The sequence below is a fragment of the Toxotes jaculatrix genome, chromosome 9, assembly GCF_017976425.1.
Source record: "Toxotes jaculatrix isolate fToxJac2 chromosome 9, fToxJac2.pri, whole genome shotgun sequence".
Lineage (NCBI taxonomy): Eukaryota > Metazoa > Chordata > Actinopteri > Toxotidae > Toxotes > Toxotes jaculatrix.
Genome location: NC_054402.1, coordinates 21,649,298 through 21,657,363, shown reverse-complemented (window position 1 = coordinate 21,657,363; position 8,066 = coordinate 21,649,298). Strand labels below are relative to the sequence as shown.

The window sequence follows — 8,066 nt, the reverse complement described above, 5'->3', positions numbered from 1 at the left end:
GCGCGCGCGGGCACGCGGGCACGCGCGCGCGCACACACACACACACACACACACACACACACACACACACACACACACACACGCACACACACACACACACGCACGCACGCACGCACACGCACACACACACACACACTCATGTTCTCATGATATGTCAGATGTAGATCACAATAATGCACAGGTCATATTACAGTTTTCACAGTCATTTTTCAGGGATCACCTCATCACTGCTGCCTCCTTCAGGGACTATATAAGGCGCTGATGAGTGGCAGAGATCCTCCTGAGTCCTGCTGATTGGATATACATTAAAGTATCCTGATCTGTTGGTAAAGATGTTTTTGTCATCAGCCCGCTTTCTTATCCTTCTACTCCTCTTGAACTATGTTGACGCTGGTGAGTTTACAAACGTTCCATCTAACATGTGGGTTTACTCCTTGATTTATGCTGGATTACATCCATTTTGTCCTGAAGTTGATAACAAGAGAACTTGTTAATGTTCACATTTGAAAAAGCAATTCACTGATATATGTAACAAGACTTATTACTTAAAAAAATAATATTAGAAGTTAGCTGTTTGCTCATCATTTCAGGAAGACTATTTTTATGCTTTCATTCATAAAATAATTGATCACCTCGGTTTGGTGCACCTCTGGGTAGGAGCTGCTTTTGGTTGGTTGGATACTGTTATACTTGCTTGCAAGTCTGGTTTTGTTTGTAGTTGTCAAAGTTGAGCCAAAAGAAAAAAAACAAAGCATATTGGTGGTAATGACGATTCCCTAGAAACACTATTGTTGGGTGTAGACTGGTCCTAAAATAGATCATAGATTTTGTAGAGTTTTAAGTATTTTTGTCATCTATTCTATCAGTGACATGAACATCAACCCCTACTGGAAATATAAGCAGATTTGGTTCAGCTGCTTTTATCAGTCAAACGGCATACAGAGACACACAGGAAGCTGTGTGAAGTTGGATCAAGCTGAAGGTCAGCAGGTCAGTAGGACTGCTGAGTGTGGTGTTCCTCAGATACAGCTAGACCCCTCACTCAGTGAAAAATATGATTTTTGGTAATATAAACCATCAAGATCTCTATCATTTCCATGACTGTGCACAGTTGTTCTTCTGTCTTTTCCCTGCCACTGTGTTTCTTTCTGAATGTCAGGACGAGTTCTGAGGAAGATTAAGGAACGTGTGCGTGATCTTCAACTGCAGAAAGCTAAGCAGCAGCTCCTGATGCACACGGTCAGTGGTCATCAGCCTCTCAGACATGTGAAGGAGGGACGGATCCACCAGCCTCTGGACCACTTCAACCGAAAGCACGTCAGCACCTTCCCTCAGGTAGAGAAAAATCAATCAGTGCTGTACTTTGAGACATGAAAAGCAATTGTACACTTGACTTTGAAAAGCTATGGTGATAATAAAAGAGAATTTACATTTGAACAAGTTTCTGTGATCTCATAACCTGCATGAAAGGAAAATTTTATTTAAAGCATCAAAAAAGACTCCATCGTACATTATTTCAGAGGATCTTTCAGTGGATCTCTGATGCTGTGAAGATGATAAAACAGTTGCCTTGTCTGCTCAAAACATAACAAAAAAAAAAAAGATCAAAAGAGTTGCCTGTCCCAGTGAACTGTGCTGCTTTAAGTTTGTCCTACAGATACAATACAATGAGCTACAATAGTAGCTCATACTCAGCACAGAGTGAGCTCCTCATACAGAGACATTAAGGCTGACTGAAGCTTTTCACCTCCCCAACTCTACTGACAAGATGATGTTTCCTGACAACATGAATTGAAATGTTCAGCTTCATTTAGCTCCCACTGCCATTTGAAGCTGCCAATGTGCAAATTTTGTCCACTGCAGCATAAACAAAGAATTACTCTCACTAAGGCCATGAATGTGCACTGCCTCTGAGTGAACCTGAATAAAACCTTTTTTTCTTTTTGCATTTGTCTTTATCCGTTTCTGTCTGTCTGTCCTTCTTCCAGAGGTTCTTTGTGAATGAGGCGTACTGGCAGCGTCCTGATGGTCCAGTGTTCCTCTTCATTGGAGGAGAGGGGCCCATCTTTGAGTTTGATGTTCTGGCAGGTACAGTAGAATGCAGCATGTCCTCACCTGTATGATACACACTTAGTCAAATGGATAAAATACAGAAAGTTCCTGAATCAGCTGCTGACCTGGCCAACACACAGGTAAAGATTTGGAAACAAAAGTGTTGCAGCATAAGTGAAGCATCATATTGTGTGTTAGTAAGGTGAGTAAGGAGACACTTGTTTACAAGCATATTTTTCATTCTGACTTTATCTTTCCTGCCCTTCACTGAGTTTTGTCAGTACCCACCATCTGTCTTCCCATTCTGTCCATTTTTTTCTAACATTTAAATTTGAATATTGGGTAAAACTTTAGATTACAACCTGCAAATTACAGTGTAATTATTTAAAACATAGGAATGCCAATGAAATACTTACTAAATAACTATACTGGGACAAATATGCGAGGACTACAAATAAGTCTAGAAATAACGGGGTATCAACTTTGTGTTGAAGAGGGACTTTGTTAAGTAAACTGCCAAATTAAAAAGGCCTATTTACAGCACAACGTGAGTTTTGGTAAGGTTAGGTCAAAAGGATGTGGGTGTGAGTTAGAAGTACCGCTGGGTGCCACTTTGTAGCAGATGTAGCCTTGGCTATCGCCAGTGCGGAGGCATAAAAACAAAAATCAAATGTCAGTACCCCCCTGAGTCTTATCTACTTTGACCATGTTTTCCCAGGTCACCATGTTGATATGGCTGACAAACACAGGGCTCTGCTATTGGCTGTGGAGCATCGTTTCTATGGTGACAGCATCAACCCTGACGGCCTAAAAACAGAGAACCTGGCAGACCTCAGCAGCCAGCAGGCGTTAGTGTTGGCTCCCTGCTGTTTTGTGTGTGTGTGTGTGTGTGTGTGTGTCTTTACATGTATGGTTGCTAATGTGTGTCTTGCACCCTGCTTTTTTCCTGGCTTCCTGTTCTTCATTGCATATGTATGTGCATGTGTCTCTTTTCTGAGTGTGTGTGTGTGTGTGTGTGTGTGTGTGTGTGTGTGTGTGTGTGTGTGTGTGTGTGTGTGTGTGTGTGTGTGTGTGTTATGTGACAGACATATAAGCTACTATTAAAAATAGATCAAATAAAAACTGGAACATTTCTGTCCTGGGAAACATTTCCAGGAAAGTCATTCAAAAACAAGGCCATTCAAGGCAAAAGCAGGACAGGTACAAACCTTATTAAACATGTGAATCTGTCACACCGTCCTCTGCCTTCCTGTCTTTTCAATTATATTTGTCTGTATGTCTTTGCATGTATCTATAAGTACATGTCCATGTTTTGGTCAAGTGAAAGGTAAAAAAAATCGCTGAACTTCTCTGTTCTTTTCTCTTTGATCCAGACTTGCTGATTTGGCTGTATTCCACCAGTACATCAGCCAAAACTTCAGTCTGAGCCACAGGAACACCTGGATCTGTTTTGGAGGCTCCTACTCTGGAGCTCTGTCTGCCTGGTTCAGAGGAAAGGTGCAGGACTGGATCCTCACTGTCATAATAGCCACTCTTTTGTTCACACCCTAAGAGAGATAACAGAGTGCTGAAGCTTTTTTCCTATCATTTGGTGAATTCACAACCACCTATCAGTCTACCATTTACATACTTCCAACTCCTCAAACTAAAAAAAAAGGAAGATGTGACTAACTCATAACAGGCCATCTGGCTGTGATTTATGGTCACTGCCGTAATCCTAAGAGTAAAATTTCAAACATGAGACAGTTGATTCAGTGTCATGCTCATCACAAATGTATGTTTTCATTTTTTTTTAAACATCTATACAATCTACTAAAACAGAACATGTTATATATTCTGCATATGCCACACAGGTTAGAAAATATACTAAAAAACACTTAAGACATTATATGAATACAATGACCTGTATATTCATTTGTTTTCACTCTTGTGTTATTTCTCTGTCTCTCTCTTCCTCTTGCACCCTACTGCAGTATCCCCATTTGGTATATGGAGCTGTGGCCTCTTCTGCTCCTGTAAAGGCGAAGCTGGACTTCTCCGCCTACAACAATGTAAACTGACACAATCCACAGTCACAATTTTAACACATTAGCACCAGGACTGTAGCCTGGATTTTTAAAATACTGAAGTCATGAGTCCAAATGCCTGCCAGTGCTAAAAAAAAGAAAAGAAAAAAAAGCTGTTTATTCCCAACATGATGGTCTAAATGCTGATTCTAATCATTCTCTACATGTAATTGAAGAGGAGAATTATAAATCCCATTGTTTTATTTTCATGGTGATTAATCTTTGTTTTGTATGCATAGAATGTAAATCTCTTCTCAGGTCACTAAACCTCCCAAATTCCCAGAAATATTATCAAGACCATGACCATAGTGTTCTCCATTGTACCTACAGCCCTGAATGTGACATAAACTGAATTACTATTTATCACTAATTAGCGTAGTGATACAGGCCTCCTTTAAATAACCACATTCTCACTGTCACATCTGTCGCTTTCTGTTTCAGATTGTTGGCTTGAGTCTAAAGAACAAAGCAGTTGGTGGCTCAGAAAAGGTGTGAAGACAGCCACCTGTCTGTGTATCATCCAACAGCCGTTACATTCCTGTCCAGATCTTGTGTTAAATTCATCGTCATCCTCTTCCTGCAGTGTCTGTCTGTTGTGCGAGAAGCCTTTGCTGCTGTGGAAGCAGCCTTGATGAGCGGTAATGTCAGCCAGGTGGCTGTGGACTTTGGCTGCTGTCAGATCCCCAAGGATCCTGATGATCAGGTGATGGGTTTGGTTTTTATGAGATGATTTAGGAGAACAAGTTGGTGGTTGTGAGGCTTAACAAAGAAAGCTTAAAAGACCAGTGTTTAGGATTTAGGGGGATCTATTGGCAGAAATGGAATGTAATGTTCATAATTCATAATTATGTTTTCATAACTGTATAATCACCTGAAAATAAGAACTGTTGTGTTTCCATTAGCTTAGAATGAGCCCTTCATATCTACATAGGGAGCATGTCCTCTTCCATGAAGCCCACCATATTGCACTCCCATGTTTCTTCAGTAGCCCAAAACAGACAAACCACACTGTCTCTAGAGAGGGACTCATGGTTTTACCCTACCTGCAGGCCTCCTTAGGGAGGGAGGGGCATTCAGTTGGTCGCAATCTGCAACATCACCACTAGATGCCAGTAAATCCTTCACCCTGGTCCTTTGAACACAGAAACAACACAGATAAGAATGGATTCATTTAATTGATGAATCATCAAAACTAAATATACTCACTCTTAAAAAAAGTGAAATAAAAATAAAACTTTAAAAAGAAATAAAACACAGACCATTCCACTGACACATCAGTCCACTGATAGCACTGGATTACAAAGTTAACTGAGTCACAGACGGCCCATTGACAAAAAGGCCCTATGCACATGTACTGATCAAGCTTATTCAGTAGAGAGTATGCCATTATTCATGATAAGATGGGAGTGTCATCCTCCAGTGTCTCAGTTCTGTCCGTCTGGCTGCTGTAAGTGTCAAAATAATCCAACTCTTTTCAAAGGAAAAGTCAGAGTCCTGGAAGATCTGGAACTTTTTTAGGACTTCAAACATGATCTTTTGAATACCAACCATTTAAATGCGCTGAAAGTGTTTAATGTTACAACATTTTTTTCCACGCAATTGAACTTTCATTGTTTAATCTTAGTCTTAATCCAAGTTTGCATTTGTACCACTGGCAGCTGAACCAAGACATTTCAAGCATTTAGCCATAATTTCCAGCTAACTGTTTGAACTGTATATTCATTACTTTTAGCTAATTGTTTTGATTATTTATCTGTTACCTTTAGCTATTTCATTAATCTACTTGTAGCTTTCAGTCATTACTTTTGGCTACTTGTACTGTTCATTTATTACTTTTGGCTAAATATTCATCAGTGACATTTAGCTATCATTTAGCTGTTTTGTTATTTTGTTTGTTTGTTTTACTTCAGTTATGATGCAGACTAAATGTTTCCAAATGGAAAGTAACATCTCATCACGTTTGCCATATATCTCTACTTCAGCTTGAGCTAATACAAAGCCTGGCTGACATCTTTATGGGATCCGTGCAGTACAATGAAGAAGGCGTCCTCATGTCTATTCATGAGCTGTGTGGTCTCATGACCAATAAGAGCGAGGCATATGAAGGAGAGATGGAGCCTTACAACCGCCTTGTCAAACTAGCACAGGTATGAACCAGTCAGTAACAGGCAATGTAAAGATGATCCCATTCACTGTCTATGCACCATTTAAAACCACCAGGTGTCACTATTGGACTATATTTGTGAATTTGTCATCAGTGACCAGGGACTCTGGGCAGCATGTTTTCTTTTATTTATTTGCGCAAGTTTTTCTGGTGTGTATGTGTGTGGCTTCTACAGATTTACCGCTCCACCAGTGAGGAGCCCTGTCTGGACATCTCCCATGATAAAACAGTGAAGGATCTGATGGACACGTCCCTCCACTCAGGCAGGAGATCAGAAAGGCAGTGGACCTACCAGACCTGCACTGAATTTGGCTTCTGTACAACACACACACACACACACACACAGCAACACAAATACAGTCAGCATCATTGCTTCTATGTGTTGAAGCCCTCTTTGTGTGTGTGTGTGTTTAGACCAGACTTGTGAGGATGCCACTTGTCCGTTCTCTGGGATGATGACCCTGCAAGCTGATACTCAGCTTTGTCCCATGCTGTTTGGCATTTCCCAGCATTCTCTGCCTGCACGCATTGCCTTCACAAACACTTACTATGGAGGAGACAACCCTCGCACACACAGGGTCCTTTATGTCAATGGTGAGACGGGTTTACAAGAAAATATCATACCATTTCAACAAAATAACAACAAATGCAAAACAGTGTCTTGCAGGGTTTCATTGACTTGTCGAAAAATTTATATCATCATTTCCACAGGTGGAATTGATCCATGGCAGGAGCTGTCAGTGGTCTGGGACAAGAACGAGGAAAAAGAAGAGGTTCAGACAGTTTTTATTGAAGACACTGCTCACTGTGCTGATATGATGAGTAGAAGAGTCACAGACCGCTGCTCACTGAAGAAGGCCAGAGAGGTACATACACTTCATTCATTCATCTGTACGACAAACATCAGGATCACAGAGTCCTGATATATTGGTTTGCTTACTGGAAAACAAAAATTGTTATCCCACATCACTACCAGCCTTTAAAACCACATTATTTATAACAGTGTGGTCCTAAGTGTGGTACAATTTTTTAGTTGGTCTTTAAAATGAAAGTGTGTATGTTCCAGTGATCTTTAACACATTATTTTTTCTTCTTTCCATCTCTCAGGCGATTGAGAACCATGTGGCCAGTTGGCTGAAGACGGCCGCCCAGGAGAAGATGGAGAAAAGACGAGTCTGATCAGGTCACATTATAACCTGATCAGACTCTTATCACTGTCCCCTGGAGGTGATAAGAAGCAGTTAATAAGGTGGTGTGCCTGCCTGCTCTGCTTCATCCTCCATTTCCTGTCTCCTGTTTTTCAGCTCCTCACTCTCCTCACTCTCCTCACCCTCTGTCTGTTTGGTTTTATTTTTTTTAAAGAATTGTTTGTGTGCTAAAACAGATTCCTTCCCTTGCTATCTTTACTTTGAGCTTCATATTGAATTTCTTAGTTTTCTTAGATTTGAAATATATGGATATGTTATAATGATAACAATTTGATGGCTGTGTCCTACTTTTTTGGCTTTTGTGTGTGGCCAGTAAAATGTAATCTTATGGTTTGGCTGTGGTTTATTTTTTATTGTATTCATCAGTTGTCTTAACCTTGTCATACCACTAGGGTGTAATGTTGCTGCATGTTGTCGTTTCTTGATCTTCATTCTCTGCAAAACACAGGGAATCAAAACTCAGAGAAGTTTGCCACAGTGACATTTACCTGTTGTGATAAAAGGCAGAAAAGATTTAGCACAGATTTATTTATGTGACACCATTGCCTGAAGAAAAGGAGAGTGTTTGTGAGAGAA

The 8,066-nt window shown here is 40.5% G+C and overlaps 1 protein-coding gene across 1 annotated transcript; it reads left to right on the top strand.

Annotated features, from left to right (window-relative positions):
* The first annotated feature begins 299 nt into the window (after window positions 1–299).
* On the top strand, window positions 300–7,488 carry LOC121187645 (thymus-specific serine protease). The gene is made up of 13 exons (XM_041046991.1): window positions 300–393; window positions 1,160–1,335; window positions 1,989–2,088; window positions 2,771–2,900; window positions 3,426–3,549; window positions 4,026–4,103; window positions 4,560–4,607; window positions 4,702–4,821; window positions 6,101–6,265; window positions 6,458–6,599; window positions 6,697–6,876; window positions 6,994–7,148; window positions 7,390–7,488. Exons 1-13 carry the CDS (start codon window positions 333–335, stop codon window positions 7,459–7,461), a joined length of 1,551 nt encoding a protein of 516 aa, XP_040902925.1. The 5' UTR covers window positions 300–332; the 3' UTR covers window positions 7,462–7,488.
* The last annotated feature ends 578 nt before the right edge of the window (window positions 7,489–8,066 follow it).

What these genes read in the sequence shown, in the direction of transcription:
- LOC121187645 (XM_041046991.1), top strand. Translation starts at nt 333, where the DNA reads ATGTTTTTGTCATCAGCCCGCTTTCTTATCCTTCTACTCCTCTTGAAC. An exon ending in TGAGTTTGATGTTCTGGCAG is followed by an intron (nt 2,089 to 2,770) that starts GTACAGTAGAAT and finishes ATGTTTTCCCAG; the next exon opens with GTCACCATGTTGATATGGCT. An exon ending in CCAAGGATCCTGATGATCAG is followed by an intron (nt 4,822 to 6,100) that starts GTGATGGGTTTG and finishes TCTCTACTTCAG; the next exon opens with CTTGAGCTAATACAAAGCCT.